The 23588-nt window shown below is 36.3% G+C and overlaps 1 protein-coding gene across 2 annotated transcripts; it reads left to right on the forward strand.

The window, feature by feature from the left end:
- Positions 1-345: 345 nt before the first annotated feature.
- On the forward strand, positions 346-21714 carry LOC117791663 (tachykinin-like peptides receptor 99D). Of its 2 annotated transcripts, none has more exons than XM_034631474.1 (11): positions 346-824; positions 9165-9548; positions 11818-12056; positions 15658-15832; positions 17139-17268; positions 17341-17423; positions 17796-17946; positions 18182-18378; positions 20443-20582; positions 20640-20705; positions 20775-21714. In XM_034631474.1, exons 2-11 carry the CDS (start codon positions 9292-9294, stop codon positions 20996-20998), a joined length of 1662 nt encoding a protein of 553 aa, XP_034487365.1. In that variant the 5' UTR covers positions 346-824; positions 9165-9291; the 3' UTR covers positions 20999-21714. The 2 variants fall into 2 exon arrangements, with proteins under 2 accessions (XP_034487365.1, XP_034487366.1); XM_034631475.1 differs by lacking the exon at positions 346-824 and adding an exon at positions 8252-8295.
- The last annotated feature ends 1874 nt before the right edge of the window (positions 21715-23588 follow it).

A 23588-nucleotide genomic window follows, 5' to 3' on the forward strand; every position in this document is an offset into this window, starting at 1 on the left:
AAATATGCAAGAAAATGAAATAAAGGAAAGTCAATTCGTAAATTTATTGAGTATTTATTTATTTGAAGTAGCTGACAATGCGTGCAACAAGCGGAAAAATAATAGCAACAAGCGCGCAGTAGCAACAGCGACGTGCGTCTGCTCGCCTCTTCGGCTTTCATCTACGTCTCCGTCTCCGACTCCGTCGCGGTATCGGAATCGGACTCGGTGTCGTCGCTATAGCCACATGGCTACTGTTGGCTGTTGGGTGAAAGTACGGCGGGTGAGCAGGCAGAGGGCGGACGGCAGACAGGCACAAATTCAACACTGGCGACGACGCGTCGTTGCCTTCAGTTCAGTTCGACGGCAAACTCGCGCGCGAACAGTTCGAAAAGGCGACGAACGCGTCGCTTCTGGCTGTTTTGAGGATAAATTGGAAAATGTTAAGCATGGAAAATGCCGGCGGCAACATTTTTCGAATCGTAATTAAATTTGGCCCATTGAATTTAAATCTAAATTAAATTTAGTGCAGAATTCAATTCAAATCGAAATTTGTGCAAAATAGACATAAAACATTAAACAATTGACCAGTTCATACAGGTGTGTTTGTGCTTGTGTACAGTAAAAAATGGGAAAATTATTTCATGGTCCATGTTTTGAATGGAAACAATAAATATTTACATAAAGCCGGTGCCGCTTTCAAATAAAATACCCTCTAAAAATCGTATTTTATTGTCGACTTTTGCTTCCTGTGGTGCAACATTGCATGACTGCTAAAATTATTCCACCAATCTATTTTGACACTTATTGCTCATACGCCACGACGTCTAAAAGGAATTTTCCCGGTAAGCCAAATATTTTTCAAAAATATATATAAATATTATACTTGAATATTTAACTGTGATCATTGACGTACTTAGTTTTAATTGATTGTTTACTCGGCACTTTGCACTCACTGTTATTTGAGATTCTTCAATTGCATTAAATACGGATGCACACGCCGTTGAGTCAAATGTGAGCTCAACAGGAAGCGTTTAATAAATTTACTTAATATTATATTTCAAAGCCACAAACTAATTTATGATCCAACTTCTTGTAAATTAAAATGTTTTTCGAATTTTAAGCGCGACTTACAGTTTCCAAAACTCAGTTGTTTTAGGGTCTGCACTTTAAACGGACGGAAAATATTACAAGTAAATGTTTATAAAATATTTGCAAATAATACTTATTAAATATTTATTTTCTTTACTGTTAAGGCTTGTTTATTTTCCGAAGCATTAATCCCTTTAATAACCATTAATTAAAGATAATTAGAGAATATAAAAAATTTGAGATCAATATAGGTAAATTTCTGCTCAATTTGTGCCTAATATCTTGTGCTTACGCTTGATTTACGAAAGTCTCTGCCAAAAATTTAAATCGAGTGAACAATAATTACATTTTAATTGAGTTTTGTGTTCTGTGTTCCTCTAATTGTGTGCATCGATTGCTTAAATTTGAATAAAGTGATAAATGTAATCTATAGCAATGCCAATAAAAAACCGAAAAACTGTGTTAATTTCTTGTGTATTGTCACATTAATAATTAATATTATTAAAATTCAATCATATTTAAATTAAATTCAATTATGCTATAAATGTAATTTCCGCTTCGCTTTGCGATTTATTAACATAATGCAATTTATAATTAAACTAGCATTTTGCTTATAAAAACAATCGAAACTAATTGTAATTCAAATAAAAATCGCAGTTTTTAATAACTGAAAATTTATGAAGAGTTTATTGTATGAATCAGGGCTGTTTCTTAGTAATTATATGAGTATGTAGTAAATATGTAAGGCAATTACACAAGTCTGTTCCATTCACACTAGATTGTTCATAAAATAATCTATAGATTTGTATCTGTTGAAAATTTGTTGACTTTTTGTTTGTATTATGCACGTTTACAAGGTCAACTATTTAGTTATTTGCAGAGAATGTTTTTTTGCGTCTTTCAAGCTAAATAAAGCTGAATAATAAATTTAAAAAAAATAGCAGAACAAATAATAGCAAGTATGCAATTAAATGGCAGCTTCGCTTTTCTTTTTATACCCAGAGCCCATTGAAAATGGGAAAAAAAGTGGATCGGACCACTATATCATATAGCTGCCATAGGAACGATATGGCAAAAATGAAGTTTTAGTATGAATAAGTTTTTTGGTTTTTGAGATATCTTAACCAAACTGATATAATATGCTTCTGGGCTAGTATTATACATCCTGACCATTTTTGGTTCTAATCGGTCAACTATATCATATTGCTGCAATAGAGACGCTAAATGGAAAATTAAGTCTTAGTATGAAAAAGTTTTTTGTTTTTTGAGATAGTTTAAACAAACTTATAGAATATGCATATAACTTGGTTTTGTCCATCCTGACCGAAGTTCGTTCAAATCACTCCACTATATCATATAGCTGTCATAGGACCAATCGGTCAAAAATCAACTTTTAGTACGAAAAAGTTTTTTGGGTCTTGAGATATTTTAACCAAACTGTTAGAGTATGCATTTAAGTTGGTTTTGTACATTCTGACCAAATTTCGGATAATTCGGTTCAATATATCATATAGCTGTCATAGGAACAATTGGTCAAAATTCAACCTCATTACAGAGTACCTGGGCAAAGGGGATCCTACTGTAACCGCCCACTTTTTTCTTAATTGTAAAACGGATACATAACTCGAATTTGCGCACAACTTTTTCGACTATCTCTGTGTGTGAGTGGGTGTGTGTTTTTGTACAGTGTGTGATAAAGCATAATGTGGTTTTTGATGCCGACAAATCTCGTAAATCAATCAAAGCGCTACTAACCCATCCAGCTCTAAATATTTAATGTCCAAAAATACGGTCATCCGTTTGGGCGTTTATCCAACTTGATTTCTTTTTCACCGGATTAATGGAAAATGAGAGAGAGAGAATGGTAGCCTAAATTAGCCAACTCAGCAAACAAACTTTCAGCTAGTAATAGGCTAACATAATGGAAAACCACGAGTACCGGGGTTCAGATTAGTATAACCCGAAACTCAAATCCTTTCAACACGAATTGCTTTAAGCGACCCCTGATTTGGTGTGTTAAATGTGTGTGTGTGTGTATGAGGGTGTGTGTGGGTGTGTGTGGGTGTGTGTATTTTGTCAGCCATTAGTTAAACTTTATGGCGATGCGATGCGTTGCGATGCGACCATACTTCATGAATGTATGTTTGTAGGCTATGTCCTTGATTCCGGTCTGGGTTCCGTTCCGGCCATTTTCTACAGACTCAGTCGGCGGAAAGGTCTTTAAGCGAATTAGAATGAATGCCATATCGTGTGCTTGTTTTCTCGCATTCTCGTTTTCTGTTGTGCTGTCATGCATCAAAACATTTAATTAAATTGAAACTGAAGCAACAAAAGCCCGGATCCTCATGCTCATTGAGAGCGAACGTAACTGGACAGTTGTACCCAGTATCTTATGCAGTATATGAATTTAAATGAAGGTAACGGTCTCCGTCCTAAACAACTATATATTTTTATGTACAAATGTTTGATGTGAATCATGTGCATATTTTAACGATACCAGTATGTTTCACAATTTAATTTTTAGTTTTCAGCTTTCAACTTTCCAGCTGCCTGAACAGCATCACTGAACCGTCTACTGTCCCCATTTTTGCCACCACAACTTCATCCCCAATTCTATGTGTTCGATGTCCTCAATATTCTCCACAGCACGACAAGTGCATTGAAAGTGAATGCTGTTTGTACTTGCGACTTGGCTACTTGAGATCTCATTCGATGGCAACGTCTGGACGCGCTTTGTTCCTCAATTTACACATAATTGCAATAAATTGACTAAACTGAGTTTTGTCCAAGGGAGCGCGCACAAAAAGGCGAACAATTTATTTGTCTCCCCAAACGTATGTTGTCGAGTGCAATGCAACTTCTCTTGACTTGTTCTCTGAATCGATTTAGGTTTCCTATACACGCGACAGAGGCATAAATATCTGTTGGCCTCTTAATAAACTCAACGGCGATAAGATAAGGCATTGAACGAGCCAACTGTAGTCTGACTGTGACTGTGGCAAGAACTTTGGCTTCTCAGCTCTTGACTATTGTCTTGACCTTGGCTGCTATTCGGTACTTTATCTACTCTGACGTACAACAGGTCGGATGAGTTCGAAAATGAAAATGGGCAAAAAAGGGTATAATGTGTTTGGCAGAGCAAGTTTGATTTTAATTTTGGATCGGACCTCGATATCATATAGCTGGCATAGGAACGATGATCGATAATGAAGTTTTAGTATGGACAACTTTTTTGTTTTTTGAGATATCTCAACCAATCTGACAAAATATAAATCTGGGCTTGCATTATACATCCTGCCCAAATTTGTTTCAAATCGGACCACTATATCATATAGCTGCCATAGAGACGCTTAGTCGAAAATCAAGTTTTAGTATGAAAAAGTTTTTTGTTTTTCTAGATATCTTAGACAAACTAATAGAATATGCATTTGGTTTAGTGTTATACATTCTGGCCAAATTTGGTTCAGCTCGGTTTCCTATATCATATAGCTGCCATAGGAACAGTCAGTCGAAAAGCAACTTTTAGTACAGAGTATGTGGGCACAAGGTATCCTACTGTCGAGCGTGCTTGACTGAAGCCGTTCACTTGCTCTATTTATATGTATGTGGCCAAAATGCTTTAAATATCATATAATACCTAGTGCAATATCATGCATAATTTAGTTTAATTTAAGTATACCATAAAGTTTCCTTGGCAGAATCTAATTTGTTGTTGTTGCTTGTGGGACATTCAACTTTCTACTTGTATACCAAAATGTACATAAAGAGCAATCATTGTTATCAGGCTTAAGAACTGTATGCTTTATGGTAAGACTTTCTGAAGAGTTTACTGGAATTTAAGAACATTTTAAGCACTTCAGTTTACTAGATTTGTTTAGCAAAAAGCTTAAATGAGAAAATAAATATTATTATTATTGTTTTGTTTTGTTGTAAGAATCCATTCGAGCTGTTCTAAATATAGTCCCGAAATCTTGACATATCTATCAACAAAAGCGCTAAGTACTTCATGCGTGTTTCCATTTTAAAATTCAGATTTTTCCCTTTAAATTGTTTAATTGCTTTTATTTTAAATATTTTAATACACACGCAAACAAATTAAAATCGCATAAACAATTTATTTCGCCCACATGAAAAGGATATCATACCGAAAACAGATTGCCAGCGACTTTTCATACATACCACATTTTTAGAATGAATACAACACAATATACATATAAGTATGTATGTATATAAAAATGTGCGTATTATATATTTATATACGAGTATTGTTTAACATGTTTAGCTGATTTTTGTGAGGTGTGAAAGAAGAACACATACTCGTAAATACATTTTCGGGCCGAGCAGCTCATGAAGCTCATTAAAAAATGATGTTTTGATGAATTTTTGGCTCTGGCTGGTTGTGGCCAATTTATTGCTGGGGGTATTTAATTAAATTTCATTTCACTTAAATATGTTTTCGTGTGGGGAAATTAAAAATGCTACGTGCTCGTTTTGGAGCTGCTCAACAACCAGCGTTTAACAGGCAACACCATACGCAATAGGCCTTGGTAATTACAATTCAAGTTCATTTCCATTGTGTTCGCAACGTAAAGAAACAAAAGCCGAATCCGAAATGAAAAGCAAAAGTGTACCTTCTCCTGCCCAAGTTAAAGCTGCAGTAATGCCCACCAAATAACGGTGGCTGGGCGCATTTTAGCATTAAATTGTTTTAGAACTTTGCCACGCCATCTCAATGGAGGGAGACAGGGATAGTGGGGGCGGTGAAGGCTTGAGCCTAAAAGTAGACCAGCATGCCGCATAGAGACTGCCGGAACTCATTGCTTATTGACATACATACACACACATATGCTGGAATATACACACACATACAGATACACGCACCTACCATTAGAACAAAGTTACAGCAACAATGGGGCAACTGCCGCGTACACATAAAAACTCTCTTTATTATTACATATATACAAATGTGTAAATGTGTTCTTTTTTTTTGTTTTTTGTTTGTTGCAGGGTGCACAACCCACACTTGACTTGTCAAACAATAATCCTACATACACACAAGTATATACTCTATGATTCAGAAAATGAAATACACTTACATAGGTAGTGAGTGAATATTTTACAATTCCCCAGGTTAAGGGTATTCCTGCCTGACCAATATACAAGTTAAGTTGATAGTTTACAACCATAACCTAGACATTATTATATCAAATAGCTGAGTACATCAAAATATATTATTTTAAAATTTATACAATTTTGAACTCAGTATACCTTAAACAGTATATTTTATGAATTCTTTTTTTAAATTTACCCAAAAGTTTTCTAACAAATTCATTAAGATGTCATGCCGTAAAATATTGAATACTTCGGATACACGGTGTGTATACGTTATCTGCCCGCATTTCACACTGAGAGAGGCATCTCCCAAAAACCATTCGTCGAACTTTCTGCCTGTGACTTTAACAATTTCCAACAATCAACTCGACGGCACGTGACAGTTTGGCTATTTTTCAAGTTGACAAAAAAATAAAATAAATAAAAATAGAAAAAAAGTATGAAATCCTATTTTTTTCGGGATTATTGCAAAAAACAAACAAGTAAGTTATTACTCAAAAAGGGTCCCAAGCAGTTGGCGCTGTGCTGCATTTTGTTAGTTTAACAAACATTTCAGCACAAACATTTTTAGTTTATTTCGCGAGCATCTTGTCCGGGAAATGTGGTCGCACTGGTTCGACTCTCGCTTGGTCAGTTGTCCGGGTTGACTGGATAGTCCAGGGTAGCTCAGGGTAGTTCGGGTTGCTGGGCAGCTGCCAATTATAGCCAACATTCTTTTGAAGTTTGTTTACATTTCATTAAGACTAGAATGCCCGTCGTCGTCGCCGCAACTGCAACGCTTTGCTATCTACGCTTCTCTTTCCTCCCTTCTCCTGCCGTCCTCCTCTGTTCTCAGTCGCATCACAATAGCATCAGCACATGCATAATATTGGCATATGTTTTTCTTTTTTTTTCTGTTTAAGTACGCGTATTTGTAATTGATTTTTGCATACTTCCCTATTTGTTAAACAACAATTTTAGACTCTGTTTGTGGAATGAAAATAATTGATTAACTGCTTGCTGTATAATCCAGTATTATTAATGATCATCATCTGCTTCAACAAAGTACCCAAAACCCATTTTAAAAGAAAAACACAATTTTATTTTCCATTTACATTTTGATTTTTATTTTCATTCTGTTTGCACTTGAATATTTGTTGGGAAATTTAAGCATCATAAATACTCCGAGTTAAGGGCTCAGTCATCGCTTAATTTAGCGAAAAATGTCAAACCGTTGGCGGTGCTTTCATTTTGTTGAACTTCAAGTGGCGGACAGAGAAGTCTGTCTGACATATCCGTCACTTGCAATTGTCTCAATCTGTCAGCTTCAGTTTTTGGTTGGCGGTTGAAGGGCGCACAGCTTAAGAACCTCCAAGAAGAAGAAGATGGCCGTGTTGCCACCGTTGTGTTCACTTGCCACTTGCCACATCTGTTTCCCTTTTATCAAGAGAAACTTTAACTGTCATTGCGATTACAAAATAAAGGGAAGTAAAAGCAATTTTCTACGCCAGAACAGGCGTCAAAAGCATTCATAGCCCAAGATACAGGTGAGAAAATTCTGCTCTGGGGACAAATTGAATAAAATGGTTTTTCTCGAGTCTGGTTGTATAGAATTGGATTTAGTTTTTGTTTTAATCTTGGACCTCTGGCTGTTTTTCATCAACGGCTTTATTGCTCACAGGTCAAGCCAAAAAAAAAGCAACAACAATTGAAAAACAAAAGCAAATCGCAATTGTTTGTTTTATTAATTACGTGATGGTTGTGTTGAGAGAGTCGTTATTTGGAGACTATTGATAAGCTTCGCTGAAAGGTAGTTACGATTATTCTGAATTTAATGGGTTTCCTTAAGTCATTCACCGTTTAGCTATTATCAAAACATTATCAAAACAACCTCTCAAATGTTTGTCAAGCTCATTTCAAGTGTTTTTAATGATAAGAAATTAATGTACTCAATTATAATGCCTCAAGTCAACAGTGTGAGAGCAACTTTTGATTAGATGTCGGCGTATCAAGCTGAAATATTTTTAAGTTCAATGATATTGCTCTCTTTGGTTAAGCTGATCGAATTGTAATGAAACGTGTTACTTAATAGGCAAATAATAATTAATAATTATATAATCAATTTGATTTAAAGTATGGATAAGTGAATCAAAATAATTTGTATGTGAATTCGTTTCGATTCAGCTTTAATTATACATAATAATTTAAAACTGTTATAGTGATTAGCAAGAGAAAAAGAAATTAGTTGAGTTAAATACAGAGTGACTGTGAAATTGCGTTCACCTTTTGAATATGTGAGCTTGGGTCCAAAAATATTTAAAAATAAGATTATTGATATATTAACCCTTTGATTAGTGTTTTACAATTATTTCTAAAACTGCTCAGAGAAAGCCAATGACTAAAAGAAAGTAAACAAGTGATGAAAAGAGAGATCTCAGCTTTAAAAAAAGCATAAATATTTACAACTCATGATAGCAAGTTTACATCCTGAAAATCTAAGAACTTTCATTATGTTATTAAAAATGCTTATGCTAAAAATATTTAAAATCAATGGCAACTTTAGACCGAAAAAACTTTTTTGTTGCCTTTGATGTTATTAATATTCCTTTTAATTTAAAAGTTTACCTATTAATTAAAATTTAAAAGTGTCCCAACAATTTGTTTTTGAAGGTAGCCAGGTTTATTTACTTTTTGATTTATTTTCAAAGCCTATTATGCTACATTGAAACGAGTATATTTGAAACTTTTTGGCAATGAAGCAAAAAAAAAAAAAACCGCAAAAATATGTCAAAATTTGTGGACAAACACAAATCAAATACAATCGCAATACCACACAATGGTCTATAGGCTAGGAAATCAAAAGTCTAGGCAGAGAACCACATTTTTGTGGTTGACCGAAACACAAAACATCTAAGAATTACGAGTATTTATCTTTGGTCTTTGGTCGTCTGAAAATGAAATTAGTTAAATGTATTATTGTTCTTACTCTGTTGTTATTGCAGGCACACGAGCAAGCAAATGGAAACCAAATAGGAATACCGAAAAGGACACGCAACATTAGTCAGGACAAACCATAAGAAGTAAAGCCAAGGCTGTCCTGGACAACGGGTACTCCCAGGACGCTGGTTAATGGGCATGCTCGACTCTAGCCTTCAAACAACGAAAACGACATCAGAGATGGACAACATCGATGAACTGCAGGACAACAACAATGGGAACGACAGTGGCAACGATATCAGCAGTAGCTGGAGCAACTGGAGCACTTATGCACCCACTATACTTTACAATGCCATGAATAGCGTCATGGCTGTTGCCAATCAAACTCCACTTGCCGATTTCAATCAAGATTTCCGACAGAACAGTTCGACCTACAATTTAAGCAGAGTGTAAGTAAATATGGTCCAAGAAATGCCTAATTATGGCACAAATTGAATTAATGTACAACACAAGCTGCCATTAAACGACTTTTGGCCAAGAGACCAACCTCTTAGCCAAGTCTCTCTCTCTCTCTCTTTCTTTCTGTCTCTATTTTGATTCAAGTAGATGAACTCGCTACACTTGAACTCAATTCCTTTTCCTTCTGTGCGCTAACCATGCATATCTAATGACTCCACATTGCGGCATCCATTCAGGCATTCACTCAGTGAATCATTCAGTCATTCTTTCACTCACTGCAAGTCGCCATTCAATCAGTCAAGCATTTCCGTTTACTCCACCCAACTCATTCCTTTTTATTTCCGTTTCAAATACATTACATTAAAGCCCCACGCGGCCAACAAACAACAAGAAATATACATTTCACATTTTATCTATCTGATTGTCAATATGTATGTGCATGTGTGTGTGTGTGTGTGTGTGTGTTTATATTGCTGACTGCTTAATGTCGTCTTCTGTTTTTCCCAGGAGAGCACAAGCCATATTTTTATTAAACCAAAACATCACGAAGCAGATACTAAATAAAAGACTGTAAACTTTAACATTTACAAAAACTGTTAAGCTAATTGCTGGCTGTTTCTATAACAGAAACAATTAACAGACAATCAATATATTTAGAGCAATAATGAATTTGAAATTTAATTTTAAAAAAATGTTGTTTGCTTATAAATATTTTTGCTGCTGTAAAAGGGTATTTCCTAGTCAATGCTTGCAGTTCTCTTAGACTTTTTAACATATTTAACGACTACGACAGTCGTTTCACTGCAGTTAAAATTTGTTTACGCCCAATACACACACACACACACACACACATAGACGGAGTCTATCCATATAAGCACGAATACTGCCCCACCCAGAGACAGAGATACAGACAGTGGAGAAGAAAGAGACAGCAACGGAGACAGAGATATAATTGCTGCGTTTGACGTTTTGGCAATACATTTCTGAGGTCCTGAACGTCCTTCAAGTCGCAGGCAAATGGCAATGTCTCATCTAGGATGGCAAACGACATCTTTAAGTTGATGTACATAGTTGAAGTATCTTTCGCTTCTGCGGTTGCCAATGTTTTCTTTTTATAACTGTTTATTTGTTTGCCTTGCCACCGCGTTGCGCAGCTCTTGGGCTTAATGCAAGAAATCAAAACACACCAAAAGCAGGAAAGAACTCAACAGCAACAGCAACACCAACAACACCAACAGATTTATTTCATTTCGTTTTTTTTTTTACCATGACATTTTCGTGTGCCTCCGGCTGCTGCATGAAATGGTTTTCTTTAGATTTTGTTATTTTATTTATAAGCATTTGTTGCCTCTTTTTTATTATGCTCCTCCTCATCCTACTACTCTTTGTGTGTGTGTGGCTGAAAAACTAGCCTGCCTTGTCTAAAATCAATAATCCTCTTTGCACTAGGCCAATAAACAAAGGAGACTTATGCAAATGGCCTCAGAGTTGTGGTTTTTGAATCCATCATACTAAAGCGATGAGAATACATATTTTAATTGCTCTGAAGAGCTGACAAACACTAATGACTAGCAGGCAGGACTAATTCACAGACACCACACAGACCCCGACAGCTTCATATATCAGCACACATACATATTAAATTACTTGTGTCCGGGGTCCTTAACGAGTCATATAACATGAGGCCGAAATACACACACACATACATACACGCAAAGGCATTAAGGGCCAACACACGCGTTTCACACTCGGTTGACAGACGACGCGACGCGACGTGGCGCCTCTCATCCCCGTTGCAACAGCTTGGGTTGCCTCTTTAAACAAAACCACTAAACCTATGCCTCAGTTTGCCGCTGCTTAGTCTGTGTGTGCTTGTGTGTGTGTGTGTGAATTGCCTATTTGAACACTTACACACACAGCTAAATAAACAATCGGAGACACAAAATATTAAAAAGATGTCGACGAAGCCCTCAGACTGAGCCAGTGGTTTAATGTGGCAGAAGGCGCACAAAACACGGATTTGTTAACGCACGCACAATTACATTCACCTAATATCCTGCAAACGAACAACCCCACATCCACACACACACACAACAAACACTCGAACACACTCCTGCAATAGGATACCCACTTGGCAGTCGTTTTGGCTTAACACACATAATCTTCATGTCAGTAATACAGCATTGTTCTAACACTCCCAACTCTCCGATTCCCTCTCTATCTCTTTCGTTCTCTCCCTCTCTTTCTCACCATCCACAGTTTGCCCACAGGCATCACAGGCCTAACAGCTGGCGATGTGGGATTCGGTGCCAATGCCGACCACGAGGATGCGGCGACGACAGGTGGCAGCTTTGCCTTCGTTGTTCCCTGGTGGCGTCAGGTGCTCTGGAGCATTCTTTTTGGTGTCGTGGTAATTGTGGCAACTGGTGGCAATCTAATTGTCGTCTGGATTGTGCTGACCACCAAGCGAATGCGCACAGTGACCAACTATTTCATTGGTGAGTAGCAGGACAAGTGTACACACGACGTATGCGTAATATGCATACGTCCTATGAACGTTTCGATAAAACAATTTAGGATGCACAAGTTGTACCAGATTAGAGATTAAAAGTCGCGTCGTTTGGCCCATGTCTGTCCCTCCAGACATCTGTCCCTTCAGACGTCTGTCCCTCCAGACGTCTGTCCGTCTGTTAGTATGTGTAACTCATCTTAGAGAACGGAACTTTTGAGAATTCTATTAAATTTAAAAAGAGAACACCTTAAATTACAGCACTTAATGAAACTTATACTTTATTAAGACAAATTTATTGATATAATTGAAGCAGTTCCTAAGTGTTTCAATTTTAAATGTAAGCTTAATGTTAATATAATTGTTAAGCTAAGCTTCTAGTATGGTTCAGAATATTTAATTTACTTTCTGCCAAGTGCTATTTGTCGTGCCATACATAAATATATAAATTAATTAAAATTAAAATTTAACAATCAATAAGTAAACAAAAAGAAAACTTTACTGATCAATCAAAAAAAATATATATATATATAAAATCTTATGAAGTAATAAAAATAAAACTATAAATGTTAATGTTTAATGTTTAATGTTAATGAACAACTGATCAGCTTGCTACTTTCTTAGCATTTAGAACACTTCATTAAGACCACAAGCTAAATTCATTAAATCAACTTGTGTTTACATTCAAGTTGCAAGCTGCAAGTTGTGACAATGATTAAAGAGGCATTGGGCTGGCGGCGTTTTTAAGGATGTCAGCTTAGCTCACGCTCACGTTGAAGAAGTTGTACATTATTGAGAATGCTAGCAAACAAATGTTGCACAACAAAGAAGATAAACTCTGGCAACGCATAAACTAAACAACTTAAAAGTCAAGTAAACAAATTTTGATAAAGAATGAAAACACTTTAAAGTTATTAGATATGACATTGCTTTAGCAATAATTTCTGTCAATAATTTGCAATTAATTAAATGGAAAGGCGCAAGTTTGCCTGCAGCCAAATGTTGTACAATAAATAGCAAAACAATAAGTAAACTGTGCAACAAAAACAAGAAAATTAAGTTTTAATGAAGAACGAGAATACTTTTAGGTAATTAAATTTCTTTGAGTTTCAATTTTAAATATAGTACGAGTCAAGAAAAGTAATTTGCGTTTCTATCATAGCTCCAAGGCTTCTCTGACTATAATGTTATTATGCTGACAATGCTCTTTAATTTTTGATTCGCTTTGGTGACTTCTTGCCCTTCTTATAGAACTCATGCATGTGCCATATTTGAGTCATTTATTTTATATGCCATACCAGACAGTGAGACAGAGAGAGCACATGTATTTGTATGCATTCTGAGTCAGAATTTCTGACTGCCATTGCCGAAACCATTTAAAACAAAGCGTATAAAAATGCAACAACAGCAACTAACCCTGGCCAGATGCTGTCAGCTGACTGCCTTCCGACAATTGTCCCACACACACACACACCCACACACACACGCACAGACACAAACATACATATTACGTATACGCATAGTAGATACGCTTACACTCAGAAGCTGCATAGTCGAATGCCCGGCGGCCTTATGCATGCGCAACTTGACAATGAAAAAGGCTGGCAAAATAGTTGCACTGTCAGCCATAATAGCATCTGAGATTCATCCAAACCCTTGGACCTGACCAAATGGAGAAAAAGCAGCAGCAACAGCAACAGCAGCAGCAGAAGTCGTCTTGACATGTCCTCAGAGCGGATGCCCTGTCGCTGGCAACCGAAGTCCGTCGGTTCAGCTGTTATCTCTGTGAACTGATTATTATTATGTAAACTAAATGCCTTGGGGCGCGAATGGCTTGGCCGGCCATTACAAAATTTGCATTTCTAAATTCACATTGTCCAACATTATTAGTTGGCCAAGCTCTGTGTTTAATACAAATAAATTCAAGGCACGCAAAATTCAATTCCCCGCAGCAGGACTCCATTGTGGAGAGAAAGTAAGAGAGAGAGCGGTGGGATGGGAGATAGGAGATAGGAGAGGTCACAAGCCAGGTTTATTATCAAAGCGAAACATTTGCATCTTTTGTTTGTGTTCGTTCTGCTATTGTTATTAGATTTTTATTAATTAAAACGAGGCCAAATCGATATTCAACTACGTGGCTGACAGACTAGAGACTGACTCTAGACTTCAGGCTCTCATGGCCAAAAGGCGACATAGACAGGTCGTTTGGCAAATGCGACACGTTTCTCGTTTCTCGTTTCTCGCTTTGTAGGCGTCAATGTTGGCCAAGAACTACACTGTCTAATGTCTCCGAGAACATTTGTTTTATTCACATTGTTGTTGCTGTTGTTGTTGTTATTACAGTGGGTGTTGCTACGAGTGTTGCTTTTTATGCTTATTTCTCTCGCTGCTTATCTACATAGATAATGAAAAGAAAACAATGGGCAATGGCATGCCATACTCATAATAATAATAATAATTATAATAATAATAATAATCATGTTGTCTTTCAACTTACTTTTGTCCAGCAGCGTCAATGTCTTTTCTTTGTGGCTTTGTACTAATTCATTGGCATGTAAAATCGTAACAAACATACTTGCAATAAAAATTAGAATGAGACTGAAAGTAAATGGTATACCACATTATTAATAATGGCAGACAGTCTCTACATTTAATTATGCCGAGTCGCGTCGAGACTCCCGTGAATTCAACTCTTTACTAATTATAAATGTACAGCACATAAATAAACACTAAACAAACAAATAAAACAACATGCCTGCCAGTCCCCCATTATGTACATAAGGGCAAAATATGTACCGTTCTTTTTACCTTCTTATCAAAGATGTTAAATATCTCAGGCACACCCTGTAATAAGTGCGAATGGGCACATTAAAATCTAGCAAATTTTTAAATTAAATGTTAATAGAGTGATAACATTTAAGGTCCAAAAATATCGAAAAATTCAATGCTAAAGAGAAAACCATGTCCAAAATAATATTTCACTTGAAAATCAAGTCATTTTCAAACAAGTTATGGCACTTACGAGATTAAAATACTTTTATCATGTATCTAGTCAATAATCAAGATTAAATTTATTTTTTTTGGGACAATCTTAGCGAAATAGAAGGACTTAACAATATATAATTTTTGTACTGATATTAAACAAGAAAATATTACAAATTAAGAGAGCAGATAACAAATAATAAATCCCTTATATTCACAAAATTACTCATATTTGTTCTATAAATAAATATTCAACTTGAAAACAAGTATGGTCTTAATCAAATTAGTAGTAAAATTCATAAAATAAAATGATATACTATGTATCTAAGAAATAACCAATTCAAGATTTTTGCTTCCTTTGACATGTGAAAATGTCAATATTTAAAGGACTCTTACCAAATTTTGTCTTTAGGAAAAGGATAAGGTTTATAACCGCAAAAATAGAGAGGGTATTATTTATCGAGCATACGCAATTGGACAATTTCTTCTTAACATTTTCGGTTGTTTATTTGCCATTTAAGTATTTGGCCACTCTGCATGATTAGCCTGACTTTTACTAATCAACATGTGTTTCCTTTTTACTTTTATTTATTTGCTGCTGGTTACAGTGAACCTCTCTATAGCGGATGCGATGGTCTCCAGTCTGAATGTTACCTTCAGCTATTATTATATGCTGGACGGCGATTGGCCCTTTGGCGAGTTCTACTGCAAAGTTTCGCAATTCATCGCCATGCTGAGTATCTGTGCCTCAGTGTTCACTCTAATGGCCATATCAATAGACAGGTAAGTGAGTTAATAACCTACACTCTCTCGTAAAATATGTGCATGTGTATGTGTATGAGTACTCAACAAATTGAAGATGTGCGTGGCTCGTTTACCAAGTTTTTGGTCGCCGTGATTTGGGTGCAGTACCCTTATCAATCTCTGGCTCGGTGAACCCAAAAAACGGATCAATTTAATATAATTTACATATGTAGTCATATGTATGTCTTGCATTTTGATATGTTAAGCCAAAATGGGGTGTAAGAGCATGTCAATAGCTTGTTGCGTTTTGGGCATAATGTTAGCCAAATCGACGCCATCATTCATTGGCCTTAACGTGATTCTCGTTTACAGTCAAAACCAAGAAGGATTTCTTACAATGAGCAATCGAAACTCTAAATATTATGTGCAGTTCATCAATTTTGACAAGAGCCTGTCAAGCAACGCCTTATTTAAGGCCCATAAATTGATCAACAACTTTTCAAAATAACAAAAAACCATACAATGTTCTTAAATCCATTTACTGACTTTAAAAAGCCTTTTCAATTCATTGCGTTAACTTTGATCATACAGGTTGACATGCAGCGAAAGGGCTTATTATTTGACATAAAGATAAGCTAATCAACAAACCAAAAACTGTCACAAAATGATAGAGTCAAAATTTAATTAGCTTCCATTAAGCGAGACTCTTGCCTAAAATTTGGTAAAATAATTGGTTTTCGGCCATTCGTGAGAAGCAAAATGAAAATATGGTTTACAGTCAGATTCTCTATTATGATCAGGAACCATAACTGTTGTAAGTTATAAAATAAATATTTAAATCTAGCAACTGTTTCAAAAATTTAATTTAGAAGTTACGGAATGTGTTTTTTTTTATAGTAAACATATCAATATCATCTAATGTTGGCAATAATCAGTTCTACGTTTAATCCGAATTTATTAATATTTAAATTATTAATTTATAATAATCCTTATTTGATTAATTTTGTGACATCTTAATACCCCAAAAGAGCTTTAGTAAAATCAAGTATTTTTAAGGTATACATATAAATTAAAGTTGGTATAAATAAGTTGCAGTTTAATTAAGGCAAAGTCTTTGTAAGCGAATTTGATGTTCGGCAACTTATTATATTTTTCATTTTTTAAATTTGCTCTCAATCGAGCATACTTTAAGGAATCATGAAAAACTGATACGTAAATTGCAGTGGAACATATTGTGGATGCACTCATGCGAATGATAATAATTAGTTTACAAGGCCGCCGTTTGATTGCATTAAAACTAAAAGTGGTGAACTTACACGTATATATAAATTTTGGGATATTTCAGGTACGTGGCAATTATGAAACCGCTTCAACCACGGATGAGCAAGCGCCGTAATTTGGCCATCGCTGCGGTCATCTGGCTCTCCTCATCACTCATCTCCTGTCCGAGTCTGCTGTTTTTTAAAACCGAAGAGGTGCTTATATTTGTTTGCACTTTTATTTGAATTGCAGCCACTGTACTAGTTGTTGGTCTTACTGCATTTTAGGTGAAGGTGGGTAATGCTACACGCATCGTGTGCTATCCTGACTGGCCCGATGGCCCCATGAACCACTCGAAGATGGAGCATCTGTAAGTACGAGTATCTGTAAGGACACAAACGAACGCAATTTGTTGCATTCGAAGCTGCATGGATGCTATAAATCAGTAAATCAGACACTTTCATGGAATTCGATTATCTTTGAGACAATAGACGACAGGAAATGCATTCATGCCATAAAATGTGGCTCACACAACCAAACAAAGTCACATCAAATGGCACAAAAATGATGTGCGCTACGTTTTACAGCCAGATACCCATTAAATAGAGTCTCTGCCATTAAATTTCGTTTCAAATAAAAATGACATACCATTAGCGGAGTATATATACATATACGTTACAATAATGATAATGACAGCTTGTAAGACTTATCTATTTTACATCTCTCCCCCAATCTTTTACAGTCACAATATACTCATCATGATACTCACCTACTTTCTGCCCATTATATCCATGACGGTCACCTATTCGCGGGTGGGCATTGAACTCTGGGGTTCCAAGACCATTGGCGAGTATACGCCCAGGCAAGTGGAGAATGTGCGCAGCAAGCGAAGGGTAAGACAATGACAACGACAACAGCAAATACAAAAATGATAAACCCCATTTTCGTGAATACAATTATTAATTTAGTGATTGCCCCAAAAAGTATGCTATGAGTTTGCTTCATCTTCATCTCGATCCTCATCATTTGCCTATTTTAATTAATAAATATTAAACTTTTATACATTTCGAAATTTTACATATTTGTTCTTACCTTTACATATATTTGGAATCTCAATTTTCCCCTTAGGTGGTCAAAATGATGATTGTGGTCGTTTTAATATTCGGCTTCTGTTGGCTGCCATTCCATTCGTACTTCATTATTACATCCTGTTATCCGGCCATCGTGGAGGCACCTTACATCCAGGAGCTGTATTTGGTTATCTATTGGCTGGCAATGAGCAATTCCATGTACAATCCGATTATCTACTGTTGGATGAATTCCCGGTAAGTACTCTAATAACTAAGGTCGTTCCCTTGTCTTTTGCCCTTTGCCCTTTTGATAGACGACAAATTATGTAATTTGCGGTTGAATTAGCGTCGAAAGCGTTAAGTGCAATGCCACAACCTTACCACACACACAATTCCCACTCAGTTGGCTCCTCAAACGTTACTCACTTAGTCAGTTAGTCAGTCGATTAGCTTGTTGGCCGGAAATGAACTCAACGCCAACCCATCATCATCATCATTATCATTATTCTCATCATTATCATGACATCTTCATTTGAAGTCGCGCATTTTGAATCGTAAATGTCTTTTCGCAGTTGCTTATGCGAGGGCAGTCTAAGCAATTTGATAAATAAACAATTAAATTAAAATGGAAATAACATGTTGACTATATTTAAAGTAAGACTAAGATAACAAGAAAATAATAAATATAATAAAAATTTGGAAACTCTGTCTGTTTTCTAATACGTAAAATGTTCATTTCAAATTAATTGAACCAACCTAGTTGATAGCCATATCTAGAACGCAACATGTAACTTTATCTCACACACACATACATATGTGTAGTACTTACATTGAGCTATGTTCGTTACGCGACTGTGTTCCACATCCGTTAAGGGGAAACGTAACTGATTGCAATTAATTTGGCCCAGTCAACATGCCAATGACTGTTGCCGTCGGATCTCGACGCGTCGACGTTTCCATTGCCCCCTAGGTGAGCGGCATGAGGTGGTTGAGGTTGACTCATGAACTGGAGCTGATGTCCTGCCGGCTTACGTGCATTCAAACTTTGACGCCAACACGTATCACCACTGCTTCCAGCTCCTCAGTCGGCGACGCCCTTATGTAAATGATGAGAGTCTATAAAGGTGGTTTCTCTACCCTGTAAACGTAAACTAGTGCAAAAGGGGTATGATACATTTCAGCAAGGAAAATAATTGTTATGCGAAGTAAAGTCTTCAGTAATTAAAATATGAGATTTAATCAAAGCAAAGCATACATTATTTTACTATAGTATCTTATAATTCTATTTTTTCGTAAGAAGTAACAAGCTAAAGGAACAAGCTGAAGTATTAAAATAAAATGATATTATATTATTCATTTCCCGAAAAGAACCTTTTCTTCACGAAAGTTTATTTAATGTCTACTAAAAGTTATATTAAGAATAATTATCAATTAAAACATAAAGTGGTGCACAGCAAAAAAAAGTATTCTAAAGTCAAGTTTAAATTTCTAGATTTTGGCATGCAACACTCAACATAAAAAAGTCAAAGTCTAACTAAAAAAAACTTACAGAACACCAAATATACAATATTGCTGAGAAAAATCGTGCTAGAATTGAGTATTTTGCACTTGGCTTAAGAAAATTAAGTATTTCCGTTATTCTGACACCGTTTGGATTGATTTATCCCGGAATTCCGTATTTTTTTCTGTGTAGTATGATTTTATATATTGGGTATGGGTATCTCCAAGTTGAGCATACTTCACTTCACTGTTTCGTGAGTTGTTTATTATTGCAAGTGCAGTCAACGAGTTGTCGATCGAACTATGAGTTGCTGGAATCAATGAATCAGCCTGAATTGTGAAACGTAAATCTAGCAAGTTGATGTGCTACCAAATCATTCAAATGCCAAAAGGTGCTTGGTTTTCCAGGTGTTGTGTCCAGAGTGCAATTGGAATAACTAATGAGAAAGAGCGAGAGAGAGAGAAAGAAAAGGAGATATCTGCATGATGCAGATTAAGAAAACGAGAGCAAGATGTCAATCATTCATTCGATTAAGCCAAGAGGTAGAATCCAATGCAAATACCATTGTTTCCATCTGCTGCATAGTTCTTCACAGGAATCCTTCAGAGGATTCTCATATCTTTTAATGAGCAAGTCAGTTTCATCTTTAGACGGTTCGTCCTTAGCATTTATACGAGTTCTTCTTATTATTTATGCCATTTTCATTTCCAAGTGGATGCACATTGGCGAGTCAAGTCGCATCACGTCACGACAAGACAGGGCAAGTCAGGACAGGTCGGTTCATGCTTATTGTTGGAATTTTGATGTACTCTTTGCAGGTTTCGCTATGGTTTCAAAATGGTCTTTCGCTGGTGTCCCTTTGTACATGTGGGTGCCGAGTCGCTTAACCGCCGGGATAATCTAACCTCCCGCTATTCCTGCTCCGGCTCGCCCGACCACAATCGCATCAAGCGGAATGGTAAGCTCTGCTGAAGCACTAATGAGTTTCCTCGCTGACTATTTGATACCTCCACAGACACACAGAAATCAATACTTTATGCATGTCCTGGTTCTCCGAAATCGCATCGAGTTTCGCATTGTGGTAAGATGACATTTGATTGCAGTTACATCACCTGACAGCGGCCATTTTCCATACCTTCCCATCCTTTAGGTGTGCTGCGTAACTCGGTGGCGCGGTCGGGTGAGCATCTCGAAGGACAGCATCGTCACTCGTCGCCGGCACAGCAGTTGGGCAGCAGGAGCAGCGGTCCGATTAGTCTGCGTGACCATAGATCGCCATATCAGCAGGAGATGCAAGAACGTTGGAGCAGTGACCAGTCCAGCAGTGGCATCAACCTGGCAACAGAATGCCGCACCACGAAGTTGCTATCCTGACAGGATGTTTCAACCACACCACCGGAGAGCATCGAGTTGCAGATGCAAGTGGTCTGCACTTCCAGCTACAACAATAACTATCGACGCATCAACAATGTCAATCAGGCGCCAGCTTCACAGACAGAAGCTGATGACAAAACCTGGCTGTAGGTTCCTCCATAACTACTCATTATGTCTCGAATTTATAATAAGCGAATGTTAATTGATGTCACAGCAACAAGTTAATTGACAGACTCTCACTTGAGCTTTTTAAATGCCAGCCAATGAATCTGATGCCAACGTGGCGTATGAGTTATTAATTGTGTGTGTTTGTGCTTGGAAAAGTTCCTCACTTATTCGTTTGCCATATCACATTACGAATATTCATTGCGGCTTCATTAAATGCGTGTTTAATACAAAATAAACATATATAAATATGTACAATTTCATTGTTCTAAGTATTAAATATAAATGAAAAATCAAAAACCAAAGTCATTTATCGATTTAAAGCAAATGAAGACTTTATAATTCTATTCGTGTATCTTTGTATATATATATATGCTTAAACGTATTAAATACTTGTACTACAAACAAATTGAACTCTTTAAGTTATACCAAATTATTATGTAAATATAAATATGACATACATATACATACTATGTATTTATGTTATTTATTTAGGTTCGTTTGCCTCTGAGAATTGTGAATAAAGCGTCTTACTCAAAATCTAAATCCAAGTTTAAGTGCAAATTGTTTCTGGCATTAACTCGACACAGCAGCAACAGATTGATGAAATCCCAAACCATTAGTTGCCACTTGACACGTGGCGCCTAGACGACTGCATAACTAACTGTGCTTTGGGCCAACTTTATCAGCCGAAAGATGAAAAAATTGTCAGTAAATATAAATAATCCGGCTGGCTTGTGGCATCAAATGCTTGGCACGAAAGTGTGGCAAAAGCAAATCGACAACGTTGCATAAACACATGTTAAGGTCTAACATCACACACGTACACAAGCACACACACAGAGATACACATGCAAATCTATGTACACCTTGGAGCTGTATCAATTTTTCATAAGTAACCATTTTTGAGAAAATTGCATTTGCCTTTATTTGGTTTATGTGCGTATGAATGTGTCTACTGATGGGTGTGTGTGTAAGCGTGTGTGTGAGTGTGTGTGTGAATGTAATTGAGCATCTGTGCCTGTTGTTGAGTTCCGGGAAAATCTCGCGTGTGCGTCCTTTAAAATCGCCTGAGGCCTGTGCTAGTAATATTTGCATAGATGCGCACAATATCGCCAAAACCATGCGTTGCCGTTGCCTCTTATGAAATTTTACTTTAGCGGCATAAGTATATATGCATACACAGAAAAATAAATATGTTTGTACATATGTACGCATGCATGTGTATATGCAAATATGTGGGTAAGTAAAAATATCTCACTTTTGTAGAACAAACAGTCAGTAATTTCTCATACCCTACGATGACATAGACAGACCTTGTCACAGGATATGCCTAAACATTTAATTTATAACAGATTGACAGTAGATAATTATGTTTGAGCAAACTGATTGCATAATTAATAAAGCAATTGCCGACTGATTGATTTTCCTTTTTCACTTTGATATCAATCAGTTGGGATAAGCTCAATTATTGAGTCTTTATATGAATGTATTAAGTTGCATTTTGTCTGAACGCTTGGTAACTTATGGAAACTCTGAATATCTTTGCAAGATTTACATTTACAGGCATGAAACAGAGGAGGCAATTACGGCAAAATTAAGTTAGTAAGAGAAACAAGTAACTGAAAAACATGTTGAGCTAATAGAAATTAATTAATTTAACTTATTTTAGTTTTACTAATCCATTAACATGAGGAAAAAGCATTGATTCTTTTGACTTCGGCTCAATTTTTGTTCTTTAAGCTAAATATTAAAAAGTTGTAGAAACAAGTTTAAAATCTGGAATTAAAAATATATATTCAACGCACCAACAATATTTTAATATTTGGATTTTCCTAAATTATTCCTTTAAAAATGTTTCTTAAATGTATTATTCTACATACTTACCTTAATTTTTATATGCTTAGTACTATTTATCAAAATTATTAAAGGGAATCGAATGCTCAAATGCCCTGTAAAAGTGCTGGGTATGTAGAGTAGAATCCGCTAGTAAAAGCCATTTCTTCGACAAACACAAGGGCCAAAGCCAAACGTCTGTGCATGACACAATTCGTTGCCTACTTTTCAGCGTAATGCAATAGCACAAAATGCATTCATACTACACACACACAGTAAATCACACACATGCACACATGTGGTTGTCAGTGAAAGAGAAGACAAAGGCAAAACTTTACAACATCATGAAGTGCAGCACATCGTTCTTAACAATTCACAGTGCCAAATTAGCGGCCAACAAACATATTAACTTATAAGCATTATTTTGGCCATGCGTGTGGGCTTTTACCAAAGCTGTCCAATACATTATATGTCGACTATGTTTATTAAATGAATATTGTACGTACACACATACGAGTGTGTGGCAACTGTGGTTGCGGCAAGCGGCAGCTATAATTGAATCCTTTGGTTATGCAGTCGCTTCGTCGAT

Source organism: Drosophila innubila, assembly GCF_004354385.1.
Source record: "Drosophila innubila isolate TH190305 chromosome 3R unlocalized genomic scaffold, UK_Dinn_1.0 2_E_3R, whole genome shotgun sequence".
Classification (NCBI taxonomy): Eukaryota; Metazoa; Arthropoda; class Insecta; order Diptera; family Drosophilidae; genus Drosophila; species Drosophila innubila.